This window comes from Haemaphysalis longicornis, unplaced genomic scaffold, assembly GCF_048455015.1.
Source record: "Haemaphysalis longicornis isolate Haplotype H1 unplaced genomic scaffold, Haemaphysalis longicornis Haplotype H1 scaffold_1, whole genome shotgun sequence".
In the NCBI taxonomy this organism is placed as follows: Eukaryota; Metazoa; Arthropoda; class Arachnida; order Ixodida; family Ixodidae; genus Haemaphysalis; species Haemaphysalis longicornis.
In genome coordinates this window covers 311,886,087-311,904,258 of record NW_027526203.1, presented here as the reverse complement: position 1 = coordinate 311,904,258, position 18,172 = coordinate 311,886,087, and the positions used below count along the sequence as shown (strand labels likewise).

At 46.7% G+C, this 18,172-nt stretch overlaps 1 protein-coding gene across 1 annotated transcript in view; it reads left to right on the top strand.

Annotated features, from left to right (window-relative positions):
* The window catches only part of LOC144150028 (CD109 antigen-like), a 167,765-nt gene that overhangs the window by 45,334 nt on the left and 104,259 nt on the right, over positions 1-18,172 (top strand). The window contains exon 2 of the mRNA XM_077681819.1: positions 9,686-9,866. Coding sequence (XP_077537945.1) covers positions 9,686-9,866 — 181 coding nt within the window. The remainder of the gene's footprint in view (positions 1-9,685; positions 9,867-18,172) is intronic.

Genomic DNA, 18,172 nt, shown 5'->3' with positions numbered 1-18,172 from the left:
CCATGTGTCGTCCAAATGGTTAAATCGTCCGCGTATAGGCCATGACGAATGCCGGGGATATTGCCTAGTTTGCTTGGTAATTGGAGGAGTGCGATGTTAAATAGCAGGGGTGAAATTACGGACCCTTGCGGGGTGCCTTTGGCCGGTGTTTCGAAAGTTGGGGATTGTATGGGTCCGAGTCGCAACGTGGCTGTGCGGTTTCCCAGCAACGCCTTGACGAAGTAAAAGATTCGGTGGCCGCATTCGGTATGGTTGAGGTTTTCGAGAATGGCTTGGTGTGTTACGTTATCAAAGGCGCCCTTAACATCTAATGTGAGTAGGGCCTTTGGAGCGTCACGGCTGAGGTGGTCTAGTATTTGCTCTTTGATTTGTATAAGGATGTCCTGCGTAGAGAGGTGCTGGCGAAAGCCGAACATTGTTAGGGGGTACAGGTGTTTTTCTTCTAGGTGGGTAGTTAGGCGTTGATGAGCTAAATGTTCGTAGATTTTTCCGAGACATGATGTCAGGGAGATAGGTCGGAGGGTGGTGAGTGATAGAGGCTTGTTAGGTTCCGGGATTAGCGTGATGTCGGAATGCCGCCACTGTTCTGGATAGGTGCCCTGTTGCCAGTGATGATTATAGTAGTCAAGGAGAACTTGGAGGGTATCTTCGCTTAGGTTGCGGATGGTGCGATAAGTGATGTGGTCCTTACCCGGCGTGGGGTTGCTGGTTAGCCGGACCAGGATGGCTCGGAGTTCGGGGAGGGTGAAGGGAGTGTCAAGGGCTTCGTTAGTTGGTCCGGTGTATTGAATGTCCGGTGTGGAGGGGTAAGTTGCAGGATCTCCGAAGAGGTGTAGCTTTATGGATTGCAGGAGGTCTCTTAGGGGGAGGGCACTATTTCGTATGAGTTGTTGTATCCGGTGATTCGTTTGTTTGTGAGTCGAGCTATTGTCCAGGAGAGATCGCAGTAAGTGCCACGTTTTCTTAGTGTGTAGGGTTCCTTGCAGTTGGTTACAAAAATCGTGCCAGTTCTGGGTTTGGAGTTGGGCTGCATATGTCTGGGCTTTCTGGGTCAAAATGGCAATGCGCTTTTTTAGGGTTCGATTGTGTTTTTGGCGTTTCCACCGCTTTGTGAGGCTCCGCCGAGCATCCCAAATATGCATAAGGTGGGGGTCTACCGCAGGTATGTCTTACGTGAGGGCAATGAGTTGGGTGTGTTTCCCGACCCGTTGCTCAAGGGCTTGGGTCCAATCTTCCAGGTTTTCGCCGATGGGTGGGAGGTCTGAGTCGTCCTTGCGAAAGGCTGGCCAGTTGGTAAGATGGGCAGTGCCTTCTCTGCGCGGAAAAACTTTATTGCGAGCCTGGTGATGTGGGAGTGGCTCCTCAGTCCAGGAGACCATGGGACGACCTTGCTGTCTCAGCCCTGGACACCAGAAGTTGCTGTGCATTCAAGCCGGCGCTGGCCGTCAGGTTCTCCCACAGCTCAGGGAGGCGAAGGGAAGTGGGTAAAGGTGGGAGGGCTGGGTTGTGGGCGCACCCCAAGGTCATGTGTATGGGTACATGGTTTAGGGGAGAATTTGCATGTGGCAGAGTATAAGGATCATAGCAATGACAAAAAAAAAACACACCGAAGAGAAAGTGCAGAAAAGATAATGAAAATGGAAAAAAAAATCTAGAATAAGGAAAATAGAACAGAAACTTTTGAACATAATAGGCTTGAAAACGTGAAAGCAAAACGAAAAATATAAGGCCAGGCCTTTTCATTGCAAATAAAAGAAAGGGTACAAGTCAGTGCCAGTACGCGTTTCAAGACAATTCGTGAAATTGATCACTCTACTGGTTTGTCTTCGTAAGATAGCATCTCCCGAAACACTTTTTTTTTTGAATTTCTGATTTGATATGTTTTCTTTAGCTAGTGAGAGAATGGTTGGGTGTGAATATAGAGTGTTCGGTACTCCAAAGGCTAAAGTCTTGAAACCAATTGGACAAATTGGTTTAAAACCAATTAAATCGAGCTTTAGAGCGTTAAAATTGTGGACACCAAAGATTATAAATGGGGTGCTTTTTCAAGTATTTCTTTTTAAATTCTGCTTCGCATATTTTTATTTGATTTGGATGTAAACGGCCTATTTTCTTGAGCAAATGTGTTGTATCGTGAGCAAGCAATGCTCGCGAAAAGGCCCTCGGGTAGTCTCATTATAAAGCGCATTTCAATCACACGGATTGCTGCTCTCTTTTGTACCGTAAGCAATTTTGTTTGGTTGCTAATTGTTTGTCGTCTTACCCCAGACAAGTAATGCGTTGTACAAGAAGGAAGAAACAAGTGAAAAATATAGCTGCAGTTTTATCTTTACTGGCGAAAAGTTCGATACTTCATTATAATACCGATTGAACGGGATTGAGCCGCTTCAGTCCATACATGCTCTTGCGTATTTCGCCTTTATCAGTAACGTAGCCCATACCCGTGGAATGGAAACCGTGACATTGTGCGTCGCGACTATAGCACGCCATTACTCTGTCTTTGGCCCTAATTTCTTTCGGTATAGGTGGCTGACAACTGGGGAAGCTACCTCCCATTTACGGGGTCGCTTTTTCTGGAGAATGCTTTCCGCTTTGGTCTATCAGTGACCCACGCCGTCTTGCGACTTTGAATTCTAAGGTCCTTTCCGATAGTGCCCTGACTTGGTAGCCTTTGGACCTCCTGCTCCCGAGATCCATCATCAATGCCTCCTCGGTCAGTCGTCTCCTACCGTTCGCGTTACTTGGCTAAACCGATCCAACCTCCATTGTTCAGCATTATCTTGGAAAGCTGTGACGTTCGCCCTTCCTGGAACCCTGCAACTTTAAACCCAAACCTTCCGTGTCATTCCGCATGCCCACCTCGGCATCGCCATTTCGCCGGACTTCATCTCTTTCCTGTTAGACTTTCGTAGTTGGAGTATGGTCCCTGTTGGAGGGTGGGCTGCGTTTCGTTTGCGTACAACACCGCCGTCCTTACCATTGTGTGTCGTCGTATTTGACTTTTCAGATTGATCGGAATCTAGTCGTCGCAGAGTACTACTGAATCCAGGTTCCTGTTTTTACGTTCTGCCTGAGTTCTACTGGAGAGGTCTTTCTAGATGTCTCTTGTCTCATATCTTTCAAAATTTGCTCTCAATTTTCAAGTTTTCGTTCTGTGCACTTTTTAACGTTTCAGATGGGGCTGTGTCATCTGCATATTATATGCACGAAGGGGTTCCTTCTCTGACCTGTTCGTATGCATAGCGTCAGTTAAGCCTTGATAGTTCTACTCTGTTACCTCAGTACTTGCCGTCCTGAAAAAGAGCAGCGAACCTTTGAGGTTGCTTTTTTTACATTCCTTGGGTCAGTCAGACATTTTAATTAATTCGAAAGTTTGCTCTCCTGTCAGACATACTTTTCATGTGCCTTTTCTTCTCGAAGGCTGCCCCGAACCTCTTGCTTGGGACTCTATCATAAGCCATCTCGAGTAGGGGTCGGCGATTGATCGATTAACCTTCCGATTAATCGATTAAGCTTTAATCGCGATTAATTTTTAACGGCTTAATCGGTTTCCGTCATGTGAGCAAAATGAAGCAAGAGTTGCATGTTAAAATTGTTCGCAAGCGTTTCGAGGGTCATATTCATCTTCAGATAACCAGCCTTACGTCACATACACACACACACACACAAAAACGATGCACGTATGCTCAGAGATGATAGTGAATAAAACCGCAAGCTGATAGCCCAGGTAGACGAGAAAATGGCTGCTTCACGAAAAATATACGCGGTACAAAAACCGGCGAGCGGGAACTCACACTGTTTTACCGCTGTATAAACTAATTCTGGCGTTAATAAACCAGAATAAATCGGCAATCCTGCAATGGCGGCGAGTGCCGATGTTCCCCATTAGTTAAATAGTGCGAGTGGCCAAAGCGGTGACAAGTGTCCCACCCTCATCAGCGCCATAATGATAATCTGCTTCCCTCACCTGGAATGCCTGTGACCAGGCCGAGGAGCATATTAATATGATTTATTATTATTATATTGCTATAAATATCGTTAGATGTTATTTTTATCTTTTTCTTATTAAACAAACGCAACCGATCAATCGATCAATTAACCGACTAAGCCTGCCGATTAATCGGGTTAAAATTTTGAACTGTCGCCCAGCCATTGTCTTGAGGTCATGAATGTTAAGTAGAACTCCTGACTTTATTCTCCCCGGCACGAACCCAGGTTGTTGCTTGTTAACCAACACGCACTTGTACATTCAGCGCTCTGGCAAATATTTTTCCATAAAACTTCGTTGTGTTAGAAAGGAGCTTCATTGCGATTCAGTTCTTGCAGCCCTGCACGTCGTATTTGTTTTCTTATGCAGGCACAATTATGCTTTCCTTCCAAGCAGAGGACATTGAGGCTTGTTTGTAGGTCTTATCCGTGGGTCCACCAATTAGTCAAGTTCCTCTTCTTCGGTGCCTGATTCCTTGCTAATAAGTTGTCAACAGCCCTTAGTTTATTCTCCACACTGAACAGGTGCACGATCTCTACCTGTAAATAGGTTATTTTTATGCCAACGGGCATTCTATCGCAAGTAATAATAAAAAAAGGTGCACGATGTATTATGTCGGCCTGCATTGAATTCGGATTTTTTCTACCTGTACCGTAATCCCGTTTGTTGTACTTTACCTGAACCAGGTCATCTGTTGCGGGGAACCGACTTCTAAAAGTCCCGTAAAGTTTACTGCTCCCGTCTGCTTGTCATTAATCAGGCATGCTCGGTAAATTCTGCTTTCTTCGTGCGTTATTTTTCTTTCCTCTTACTTTTTCTCATACAAGAAGGTCCTTATTCCCCAGATTTAAATGACAAGTCGCTTCGTCTTAGGAAACACATTTGTCAAATTGAAGTTATGCCCATCGTAAGATTTGGCTCAAAATGCAATCGGTGATGCTACATCGCTTCGTGCGTAATACCATAATTGCATTGTGTAATGTCACAGGGCACAGAACATTTTTGAGGTCAAACCTACGGTGGCTCTAGCCGTCGGCATATTTTTCCCCTTTACAGCGCAGTTGTGGTGAAGCATCTGGTAGTAGGCGACGTCTAATTTGTTTCTTGGTTACTCCCCAACGATAAATTTGACACAAATTTTCCGCCGCTCCCGCAAACATCGTTGGGCATAACGAACGACAATGTGCAAATTCCTTCCATAACATCGACACTGCAAGACATGTTGGGGCGTAATGAAAGAGAATTCAGCCCATGAGTGAAACACACTGGAATAGCTTCAACGCTAACAGCCTGAGCAGAGCGTTTAGATCAGCGCGAGTACTTGCGAGTGCGCTCACCGAACTTCTGCAGTCGATTGGGGAAAGAGCTGCGACCAGCATGTGAGGTGGGAGGGAGACGCCGAATGTGAAGCAGGCGGCGGCTGTGGAGAGGAGTGTAAAGTGGGACCACGGAGTAAGTGGGACTAACCATACTCCCTCCGTGACGGCCATGCTTCGTTGTGCAACTCACTATGTGAAAAAAACAGCTTGCATAGATCAAGCTTGCACCGATCCCCTTAAAGTCGGCTGCACCTCTTAACAAAAATGCACTGCTGGGACGACATTTTTCCAGGGGCGGCAGTGTAAGCTGTCTTATATGAAAATATTGACCAGTATCTATCTATGACCGTGCACGACGTCGCTTTTACTGGGCCCATCTGTACCGCTCAGTGCGACGATACGTCAGGGATTGTGACTCTTGCCAACAGCAGAAGACACCACCCGTGCTGCCAGCCGGTCCTCTTCAACCGCTAGAAGTTCCGACAGAGCCCTTTTATCGTGTCGGCGTCGCCCTACTTAGCCCTTTCCCTCAATCTGAACCAGGCAATAAATGGATTGCGGCCTCTACAGATTATGCCACGCGTTCCGCCATCACCCGGGCCATTCCTACCAGCTGTGCCACTGACGTAGCCGATTTCCTTCTCCCTGGCGTCATTTTACAGCACGCCGCTACCCGACAACTCCTTCCTGACCGTGGCCGGACCTTCCCTTCCCAATTTGTTGAGGACATCCTTCGCCCTTGCTCCACCACTAACAACCTTTCCACGGCTTACCACCCTCAGACGAATGGGCTTACTGGACGGCTCAACCGCACCATCACTGACATGTTTTCAATATACGTGTCAGCTGACGATGTAGGTTGGGACCATGCGTTTCCGTACGTCACGTCTGTGTACAACTCTGCACGCCACGGCACGAATGGGTTTTCCCCCTTCTATCTTATATGGACGGGAGCCCACGTTGCCGATGGATACCCTGTTCTTTTCCTTCACAACACTATCAGAATACTCCAAGGAGGCAATCACATGGGCCCAACTTGCACGTCAGGTAGTTCGAACTAAATTGTTCGAATCCTGTTGGTCTGAACTGTTGGTCTCTTTGTCGCCAACCAGGGTTGACCGAAAAAATTCTTTCGTGATACACCAGCCCGTGCCGTGTACTAGGCAACTGACGTAACGTATGAAATTTCCCGAGCGCTTCGTTCGGAGTCCTGTTGTCGCCGCCAAACGGACACCGTCCACGTCGCCCGCGCTAAACCCTACTACACGCCGAGTCTCCTTTATCCTCTTTATCACTGGACGGGGCCTTTCCTGCGGGGGGTTATGTTCCGAGGCTGTTGAAGATGATCGACGAGGAAGACGAAGCAAGAGTAAAAGCTATGCACATGGAAGGCCATGTGCCGTGACAGTTACGCTTCATGAGCTTGCGGGAAACGAAGAAGATGAAGCAGGCTAGACACAAGTCGAGGAAGACGAGGTGACGCACCAATGTTATCTTGGTTGGCCTATCCCAGTTTGGGTATGTGCCATTCATTCACCAATGAAACATCATCATCATCACGTTATCTTGGATCCAACCAACAAGTCTAGACGAGGTGTGCTGCGCTATCCATCTCAAGCCTGCCCCCTACCACCGTATACCTCCCTTTTGTGGACTGTAAATGACCTGTAAATACGTGTAAATACATTACCTCTCTTGCGCCATTCTTGCAACAAAATTTGGATGCCCGAGGACCCCCTTTTTAAACATTTTTATGGTTTTTTCTATACGCTGAACATTGTTAGGCCACGCTCGATCTGTTGCCGGAGACGATCTGCTGGATCCCAGCCATAGACAGCTTCGCTGTAAAAATATTCTTGGTAAGTCTTACAGGAGCAAATACCCCAGGAAAAGAAGGGCCTTGGAACAAATAATATTCCCGGCACCAAGATGAGAATAAAAAATGGCCGCGTATCTGCTTCTTTCGTTGCAAATGTCGACAAAAGATGATAGTTTTTATCGACTTTTGCCAAGTAAATGCCTCCCTTCGCTTTCCCGCTCACCTCTCATGTTGTTCCTCTAGCGTCGCGCTCCTCCCAAAGTAAACACGCTAAAGGCTTGCTCAAGTCAATTTAAATTTACCGCGTTCCTCTGCTCCAGGCCGGGTGCCTCGATGCCAGCGCCGCCGTACGGCGGAGACGCGCGTGAATCGAGGCGCCCTACTTCAACGTTTATAGAACCGCGTTGCCCTAGTCCACGTGCGTTCCAAGCAGAACGTTGAACCTATCTAGTGGAACCTTTCGTAACTGTTGCCGCTTGAATTCTTAAAATGCCGCCAGAAGCTATAGTGGCGCGGGCGACAGCAGGCGACAGTGTGTATTTTTTTTTCGGCAGCAGGTGTAGTATTTCATTTCGCAAAAATCAAGCATCTATGAATTTTTTATAAAGGAACACTGTAAATATCTCTTGTGTATTAATTTTCTGTCTTATATGTGCGTAATGTCTTGTTCTTGTTCAACAATGTTGATAAGTATGAACCTATAAACCGTACTTAGACGTTTAGATTTCGCTGCGAGTATATAAGACTATTGCGCAGACTTCGTTTCACTTTGTCGGGTGGCTGAATCGAGTCACAGACAGACAGACATACAGACAGACCAAAATTTCTAGGTTTAAGTAGCCCAAGAAAGGCTATCGTCTTTAAAAAACGTCTAGAGTGACGTTACTCACATGTGGGAGCTTTCGGAGGAGAGACCTGTCAGAAATGGGTTACATGGCTTATGTACCTATCTGCAGCGGTGAAATGGCGAAAATGCGGCTATTCGAATTTGTTTCCGTGACGAAAGTAGTCCAGTTCTGCTCATTTTTCGCTTACTCGAGGTGTTTACCTATCGGTTATCAGTAATTTCGAGTCTATACTGGACTCCGCTATTGCTGGACTCACTCGTGCCTGTTTATAAACTATACGTGTCACTCCATAGTCAACGTTCCAAGACCCGTCGTAACAACCTTTGCCGCGACAAAGACATCTTTGTACACCTCGCGATACCAGAGAACTAAAACAGACGTCCAGGGAAGTCTTATTTTTAATCCCATATATATCATATTAGAGAGTAACACGGGGCGACGAAATTTAAGGTGAGAGCCGCGCAGGAATGACGCTTTACTCACGCGAACTGTGGCGTTGTGAGTGTGGTCCCGTCAAGGAGGTTGTATAACACTTCATACAACCTCCTTGGGTCCCGTCTCCCGTCTTTTGTTATTCTCGCGCCGTTGTCCACGGCTTGCTCCGTGGTCCACAGCACGGACGTCGGAACATCACGAGCGCCACCTGAGTGGTCCGGCTGTCGGCTCTGCTGAAACGTTCCGCAGGCTGGAGCCCCTAACGTGAAGTATAATAGTGTCGAATTGACTGCGTCGTACAATCTAGTGGGCATTTATGTAAATGCCACATCAACAAAATGATTGAAGTACGGGTAATGTACACGCACGCACGGCCGGCGTTGTCACCCCGGTGACGCGCACTGATCGCTTTACGGACGCGTAGGCATTTCTGCGCGTGGTGTCAAGGATACTGCAACGCAGACAGATTCGACACAAAATAGGCTCGAAGGCGCTGAACTTGAAAACGCGGGGGAATTTATATAGGTATGTGTAACTGAATGGGGTGAACATGGAGATGTACTGCATGGTAAACAAATGTTGGCTTGATATGCGTGTGTGCGCAGCCCTTGCGCTTGGTCCTGCATGGTACAAGCCACTAAAGTCCAATTTATTCACAAGACAGATTACTCCTTGGACAACTAACAACCGTCTCTGGGATGTTTGACGTTCCTTCGGAGTGTATACGCTTGGTTGAGTAAGGGTACCTACATCGTTCTGGCGGGACCTGCAGGAACCCAGTAGCTCGGATAAGCTGAAAGCAGGTGCTGACCGCTTTGTGACCTGTTAGGAGTTCTGACTTTCTGGGCTTTTCATTCTTTTCCTTTTGGAGGGAGGTTGGGGGGAGGAGTTCCACAAAGGGTGAGTATCAGTTCGAGGCAGTAAAAAAAAAAAGTACGTTGAAATTCATGCGCAATTCATCGGCCATGTAGTTGATTTCGTTGGCGTATACATCGTTCAGTCTTTTTTTCTTCGTTTTTTTTTTAAGTTTAGTGGGTTGTTAAGGGTACCCTTCATGTGCTTGTATACCTCGTATTGACTGTTCGCGGAAATAGTGCTTATGCGAAGAACTACACGTCTGACTTGTTGCCCATCTGCTCTATAGCCCGCAGTGTAGTTCTCGCAGGAAGTTCGCTGCGCAATATTTCTCAGCTGGCGCAAACGCCCTGGTGACATTACTGCGGTGGATTGTGCCTGCTTCAGTGTGCGTGACAGATGCGCGTACGCTGTTCCGCAGGCGGTACCTGGTGCTGGCGCCCAAGGTGGCTCGGCCGAACCAGGTGTACCGGGTGTCGGTGACGCTGTTGTCCGCCTCCGCGGCTCACACGATACGCGCCTCGCTGCAGCGTGAGTCCGAGGAGGTGACAGCGGCCAAGGAACTCGTCGCCTCCGGGGAGACCGCCATACTGCTCATGAAGGTAAGGGCACGGCTGCACTCTCGGACTGCTGCGTGCGAACGCGGCCGTATTGCTGTAGTCCTCTTCCTTCGGTTTGTTGACCCGTCGGTCAGGCATGCAATTTGTGCTTGCTGTTCAGTAACTTGTGCGTGTTCCTTGTCTCAATTTCAGATGAATATACCGCGACTTTTCTGAACGCTTGAGGTCGCAGACATTTTTGTTAATGCTGCCAACTCGTTCTATTACCACGAAGTTCATCCCTCTCCCTCTCCCTTCCTCTCTCCCATCTCTCTCTCTCTCTTTGCCCTGTCCACATCATATGGGGATGCATCAAATACCCTTTCCCTCCAATTTCCTCCAATGAGCAGTGGGAGGAGGCACTGGCGAGCTCAGACCAGGAGATCCAAATCTCCCTGGTCACCACAGAGCCGCCGAAGTCGCTGCCCGGCATAAACCAGCAGCCACAACAGCCTTCCAACCGCGCAAAGCTCAGTAAAGTGCCCCCCCCCCCCCCCCCCCCCTCTCTCTCTCTCTCTCTCTCTCTCTCTCTCTCTCTCTCTCTCTCTCTCTCTCTCTCTCTCTCTCTCTCTCTCTCTCTCTCTCTCTCTCTCTCTCTCTCTCTCTCTCTCTCTCTCTCTCTCTCTCTCTTTGTGATTTGCTGCTCACTATTTTTGGAGGCCCGATGAGGTCCTGAAAAATAAGAGAAACGCCAAGTCTTCTATTAGCATTCAAACGTTTCTAAAGACGCAAAAGGTTGAGAGTAAATGTACTGGATAGTAAAACATGATTTACTTATCCGTGTATTTAGGACGGACTACAAGTTGTACACTGAAGCCGCAGAGCTGAGGCCGCATGAAATTATTCGGGACAACTTCCGGCATTTCCCTAGATTAAGCTAATACGCCTATTCCAAGCGTGCCTCCTCCCTTCTCTCGTGAGCAGAACTGCTGGTTTGGATATAGCGATGGACGGTCGCTCGGCAGTCGAGCTGGGTGGGCAATAACTTTGCCCGCCTCCGTCGCGCAAACTGATACGGCTTGCAGGAAACGAAGTCGCAGACTAAGATCAGCTTTCCACGCTAGTGCGCAGAAGGCCGAGTGATGAACGAGGCCGTCGACTCTGTCTATCACGGAATAGTGACTACCGATACTCTTTTTTTTCCTGTCGCATGCGATGCCCCACGTTTACACGGCTTCGACACCATGCTCTCGCCACGACCGTCAGCCATCTGACAATGCTCCAAGGCCAGAGCAAAGGAAGCTATTGTAAAGTTGTGCGGATTACGCCCGTTGCTTCTCGTTCCCGCTCCACAGATTACGCTCATTGCTCCTCCGCGGTCGCTCGGTATTTTGAACGGCAGAGCTGTGTAGGCCGAGCTTTGGCCGTCCGTCTCACAAAAAAACCTCGAAGCCTGGAGAAAAAAAATGTAGTTAGGGAGGGAATCGAACTCTGGACCTTTACGCCGTGAAACCGGCAACGTAACAACTGGACCACCCCAAAGGCCCGAGAGGTACAGGATTGACATGCATCTGTGGAGGAAAATAACATGTGCAGCCAATTGGAAAGAAAGAAAAAACGCTTCCCGTTGTAGAAATCGAACGTGGGTCCCTCTAGTTATGAAACTGGCGTCTATACGATTGAGTTGTCTTTTTTTTTTCTTTATTGAATTGAGCTATTATCGCATTCCGGACGTATAATTTCCTTTGGGTTCGTAGCGCGGGCGTTGGCTTTGGACTTGGCCGCGGGTTCTAGCGCGTGCTAACGCGGTCCACTTTGAGGGAGATGTGAAAGCCTGCGGACGAAATTATCCGGGTCTGCCAGTCATGGAGAACTTTCAGCGGCAAGCTCGGAAATAAATGTGAGGTTCAACAGCCGGGTCTCCGACGAAGGGAGAGGGGCGCCAGCTCTGCTGTTTCTCCAGCCCTGCACCACTGGTGCAAGCTGCGCCATTTTTTTCTGGTAACGGTCGACGACGGAACTAAAAGCTTAAATAGCTCTGTGGTTAAAAGCAGCGTGCGTGGCCTTCCTAGTAGCTTGGCATTCGAAAATTTTCCGATCGACAAATTAACTTGCCTTGAAACGACTGCGTGTGTTAACGCGTAAATTGCACCTTGCGATGCCCTTTTCAATACGATCCGCCTGTTCACTCAGAAGCACTTCGCAACGTCACCATGACGGGTCAGTGGAGAAAAGAAAAAAAAAAAACAAAAAATTCCCCCGCATTTCCCCGAGGGGGAGAATGTGAAAGTGCGAATGCACGGTTGTCGGCCCGCTTGCGGCGCTTGCGCTCGGCCCCCGCAGCCCACCGCCTCGCCGCCTTCTCTTCCATCTCTTCCATCGGGTTTGTAGTATCACGTGTACACCACGCAGTTATCAAGCCGCTATAACGCCGCTGAGTCGCCAACGCACGCAGCTGACGACGTAGTTTGAATGCGTTAAAGATATAAGGCGCGTTACTAACACTGATATCAGCGTCGCGTCCGTGGCTTAGTCGGTAGAGCGTCGCGCTGCGGCCGCAAAGTCCTCGGATCGAAACCTGGCGCCGGATGCTGTTTTTTTTTTATATAGAGAGGAGGACTGCGGACGCCGCCGCCGCCGCCGCCGGCGGTGGAAGGTTTGGGGTCGCTTATAAAGTGCATTCGCACTTAAAAGCCTATCGCCGGAACGCTATTGATTACGCGCGCATATAGACATGAGAGCAAAGCGTACAGCTTCCGCACCACCCGCAGGCAGGCGCTTAATAAGTGATGTCTGTCCAAGTGTGCGCCTCGCCGCTTGCCAAAGAAGCGGCCATTGTCATCACTTGTACTCCTTACCGTGATGCACATGCAGAGTTGGAAAAATTCTAATTTTCTAATAATGCGCAAGCATTCTTTCCGACCGCTCTTCAATACACTGATCCCTTTTGAAGTCGGCTGCACTACTATACACACATATATACTTTCTGGGCAGACATTTTACCAGGGACAAGCCAAGCAGCCTTATATCACACTATGAAGCCCCCCTGTATTACTGTAAACCTCTACACACGGGGTCTTTTTAAAGTCGGCTTCATTACGCTACACAAATGCATTGCTAGCACATTGTGCAACGTGTGTTTTTTTTCTTTTTTTTTTAATTTTTTGATTCTTCCTTATTGATTCCCAAGGTACCAATGTATTTATTTATTTACTTATTTATTTATTTATTCACATATCATATTTATTATTTATTTATTTATTCACAATCATATGCATTTGCACTGTTATAACCATTACTGGTGTTAACTTGACGAATTAGCGCTTATATTCCTAATTAGGGTCCCACGCTTTCTCGCGCTGCGGGCAGATTTTGCTGCTTCTGCATTAAAATGATAAACCGCATTGCCGTATCTTGCCAACGAAGAGACGGCCGTTGCCGCGGCGCTTTGCGGCGTGCTTTAAATGATTCAGACATGTGAGACGTATATGGGCGGTCAACGCAGATCGAAAGCTCCCTTAATAGAACATAATGCAGGTAATGAGGAAATAATACGTGGCAGTAACACGTGGCAGTAATATCGGAGAAATGGTTACACCCTGAAGTTCCAGATGATTGCATATTTCCTCCTTCATGCACCTGCTATCGGAAAGACCGTCAAACAAGAGGGGGTGGAGTTGCAATCCTTGTTAAATGCGATGTAACGCCTGTTTCCTTGCCTGATATTAACAGCTGCCACGAAAGTGTTTGCTGTAAAGTTGTAATTGCTGGTAACCCCATTATTATTGCGGGAGTCTATAGGCCCCCTGGTGCCCCGCCTGCTTCCTTGATAGACCTGTACGAGCACTTAGAAAAATACCGAAATCAAAACATCATTACCGCGGGTGATTTTAATATGTCGGGCATGGATTGGGAATCGATGAAATGTGGTTCGATTGATGTGCAGAGTGCTTAAATATTACTAGACATGTCGCTTGCTTACTCCCTTACGCAGATAGTCCTTGATCCTACGCGCGTGACAAGTTCAACTTCTTCAATATTAGATCTGTTTTTCTGTTCCACAAGTTTTGAATCCCGCATGGCAAAAGTTTTTGATGGCATTTCTGATCACAAATTGGTATATTTTAATTGTTCTTTACCTCGTAGAACAAGGTCCTCTAGACCCCAGCCCGTAGTTGTAAAGCAGTATTCTGCTGCAGACGATTTCCAGATTGTTCACTACCTAGAAGAAGCTTTGCTATTATTTTGCGACGGCAGTGTTAACTCTCTATGGACGAGGTTCAAATTTTATTGCCACTTCCGCATTCGCAATTTTGTCCCAAGTTGGCCGCACGAACCCCTGGATAACGCGCGATGTAATTCACTTAAAACGCAAAATTAAACGGCGAAGAAAGCAAAAAAATAGCTGATGATGTTGTTCTGCACGATCTAAGAGACACTTTGGCATCCAAGTTGAGGGAGGCTAGGGACCATTATTACACCGTAACACTAGGCCGCTTTGCGTCAGAGAGTCCACGAAAATTTTATCAGTTCTTACAAAACAAGGACAACCGTATTCCTGATGAAGTTATGAACGGAGAAACCCCTGTCACAAATAAAAATGAAATAGCAAACACGTTTAATTCTTACTTTCAGAGCGTTTTTTTCAAAACCACAAAACTCGAGTATCATGACGGTACCAGGTCATTCACACTTCATAAATGTATCCTTGGAAGGGGTGATAGAACTATTATTGCGGTTAGACGTGAAAAAATCGACCGACCCTGACGGTATTCCAGCTGTTTTTCTAAAGAGGTATGCGGAAATACTAACTAGGTTCCTAGTAATAATATTTGATATTTCGATAAAAACGTGTGCAGTGCCCGACGATTGGCTGCTAGCACGTGTGATTCCGGCATTTAAGAAAGGTAACAGATTATTAGTTAGCAATTAACGACCGATCTCCCTTACTTGTATTTGTTGCAAATGACTTGAACATATTATAGTGAAATAGTTAAATACTTTTCTTTAACAAAATAATGTAATTTACAGCACGCAACATGGCTTCCGACGAGGATTATGATTATCTACTACCACGCAATTATTAGCAACTGTTAACGAGTCCTCCCAAGTTCTGGACATGGCTGGACAGGTTGATGTCATTTTTATGGACTTTTCTAAGGCCTTTGACAAGGCTCCGCATTTCAAACTAATAAGCTAAATGAAGGATATTGGCATTCCTCCGGAAATAATTAACTGGGTCATAGCATATTTAACGAACAGAAAACAGTACGTAGATATAAACGGTTTCAGCTCTGGTTATTTGGGGGTGCTTTCTGGAGTCCCGCAAGGGTCAGTTCTCGGGCCAGTATTATTTAATATCTATATTAACGATCTAGTTCAAGCCATCCAACCTGGCGTGTCTTAAGTTATTTGCTGACGACTGCATAATTTTTAATACCATAAATTCTGTCTCTGACCAGCGTGACTACATAAAAGAATGGTGTAAAGAGTGGGAAATGGTAATTAATTTTGAGAAAACTGCATATTTATGTCTCAGTAACACAATTCGAAAATTTGAATTTACTTATAATGTAGGCGGTTACACTATCAGGCAAGTAGAAGAACACAAGAACTTGGGCGTAACGATCCCATCGAAGCTTAGCTGGACAACACATATTGATGGTGTATGTTCTGCTGCTCGGAGGAAATCAGGCCTATAAAACATAAATTGGGTCGTTCTTCCAGTTCACTAAAACTTAGAGCCTATAAAGCCGTAGTTCGTCTTTCTCTTGAATATGCCAGCATCGTGTGGGACCCGCATACAGCTGGTAATATAGAAAAAAAAGAAAAAAGAATACAGCGTTTAGCTGCTCGATTTATATTCAATCGTTATAGACGTCGCGATTCGCCGTCAGCCATGTTGCGAGATGCGAACCTCGAATTTTTGGCTGATCGAAGGGAAACTTCACGACTTTGCTTTTTCCGCCTCTTACACTTTTGCATGCGCCAGATTATATAACAAAGGACACAACCAGGGCCTCACGTCATAAACATAGTCTCAGCATTACACCTATATTTGCACGTACTAACATTTACAAGAATTCGTTTTTCCCGAGAACAGTTTCTGATTGGAATGCTCTGCCCCATGATTCCCCCCTGCTCGACATACCGAGGTGACCTTGGGTAACATTTACTTGTCGCTTAGTCTGCCTCATTGCCTGTTTTATTGTCGCTTGTTTTTTACGAGTTTGAAGTATAATATGAATTTGGTACTGCAGTGTATGCATTATGCATGTATGCAGAAGAATTTTTGAACTGTATCGCCCTCTCCTGCATGGACCATACTTGGTCCGCAGTAATAAATAAATAAATAAATAAATAAATAAATAAATAAATAAATAAATAAATAAATAAATAAATAAATAAATAAATAAATAAATAAATAAATAAATAAATAAATAAATAAATAAATAAATAAATAAATAAATAAATAAATAAATAAATAAATAAATAAATAAATAAATAAATAAATAAATAAATAAATAAATAACTGCAGTGATGACGCAAGGTACTACTGACAGCGAATACGAGTGCTGGAAATCATCGACCGCAGTGAACTGACCTTCAAACTTTTGAATAGCGGGGCGCCGTCCGATCTGTGACCTAACGAGTGTGCCACAGTCAATTAAAATCGCTTTCAAACTGCGTTTTATCGTAAATTCAAATAAATTACACCACTCGTACATTTCACAGAGCTGTAGTTTTCATCCTACCGGGAAAACGGGCTCTGATTTGCTCGAAAAAAACAACCGGAATTGTTGGGGAACCGGCGGCCTGGAATAATTCTTTTTTTAACTGCCATCTTGAATTGTCATAAAAAAAATCAGATGGAGTGACACGAGTGGAGTCACCTCAGCTGACAGACGCGTAAAATTGGTTGCAAGAAAGGTGAGTGTCGATGCAAATAAAATACGTTTATCCGATGCAATGCGCCTGGTGATAAAGAAAAGGCTCACGTGGATATAATTAAATAAAACTACTAAAAAATTGTCGCAGCTTGCACTAGTGGTGCAAGGCTGTAGAAACAGAGGAGGTGCATGGTGGTCGACTTAGCTTCTTCCGGTTTTGCTAGGGTTTGGCTTTGCTAGGTGTTGTTAGGTTTTGCGATGTTCTTGCTAGGCTAGGCTTGCGCTACGCTTCTTCTTCCTCGGGAGCTGCAGACTACTTCGGCCGACCCATGTTTTTTCGGGAGTGTAAATGATGTGCTCGGCGCGGGGTGACGAGGCGCTGTGTGCCGCCGACGCGGCGACACGAAGTCGCCGCATCGGTGTCGCCGCGTCGGTGCAGGGACGTTATAGCTAGGCAAGGCTTGGCTTCGCCTATACGCAACTGCGCGAAGGTCGTGCCGGGCGCCTCGCGCGCAAGATTTTTTTCTGGGTACTTTTTTTGTCGCTAACGCCGCCGGACCAAGATCAAGCTTAAACAGTTCCGCTGTTAAAAACATAACCGATGAGCGCATATGCGCAAAAATACGCGTCACAGGGCACTTACCACATCGGTGTTTTTTTACAGACAGTGCCGTAAGGGCCTTATACCGTGCCACTATTCGATCATGTTGTGTTGTGCTTAATATACCGCCTTCACCGTTAAAAGCTCCATGACGAAGCTGTTTATTTATAGAATAGCATTGCTGCGTTCGTAACAGCGGGGGGCGTTCGTTTTCTCCCCCTGCGCGGAATTCCTTTCCTTGTTGCACGTAATAATCGTGCAAAGCGCGGAACCCTATCCTGCAGCCGTAGCTCGTGGCGTTTTGCCCATGAATGGTCCTCTCCGACCTTGTCATGGTCTATAGGTGCCGCGTGACACGACGCCGGATCCACCCATGCAGCGCCGATCGCAAATCCAATCTGTCTCACGCTGTGCTCCGTCGCGGCCAAGCGTCCTCCCCCGCCGGGGTGCCGCGCAATTAGCGCTTCTTTGATTACGACGGCAGCGATGCGAGACGCTTGTGCCTGTTTAAAGAGGGCCGCTTTACCGCCCGCAAGAAAGGAACCAAACGAGAAGAAAGGTGGCCTCTATCGCTGGGGCCGAAAAGCGCCTTCTGTGCAATTGTGGCTCGAAGAAGCCTGCTGATTGATACGCGCGCGGCAAAGCTGCTGGGTTTTGCAAAGAAAATGGCAGCATGCATGGACCCACCGCTTACGCTTTGCGCAGCGAGTAAGCAAGCCCCTTGGAAAGGCCAAAAAAGAAACCTTTCCTGTTTCCATAATTGGCTGGCTGGGATCTGAAACTATCCGACTCCTTCGGGGTCTTCCTTCTGACTGTACCTTTCACCCTTATTTCCACCCGGAACGCTTGTACGTAACTTTAGCGAAATAGTAGCATGA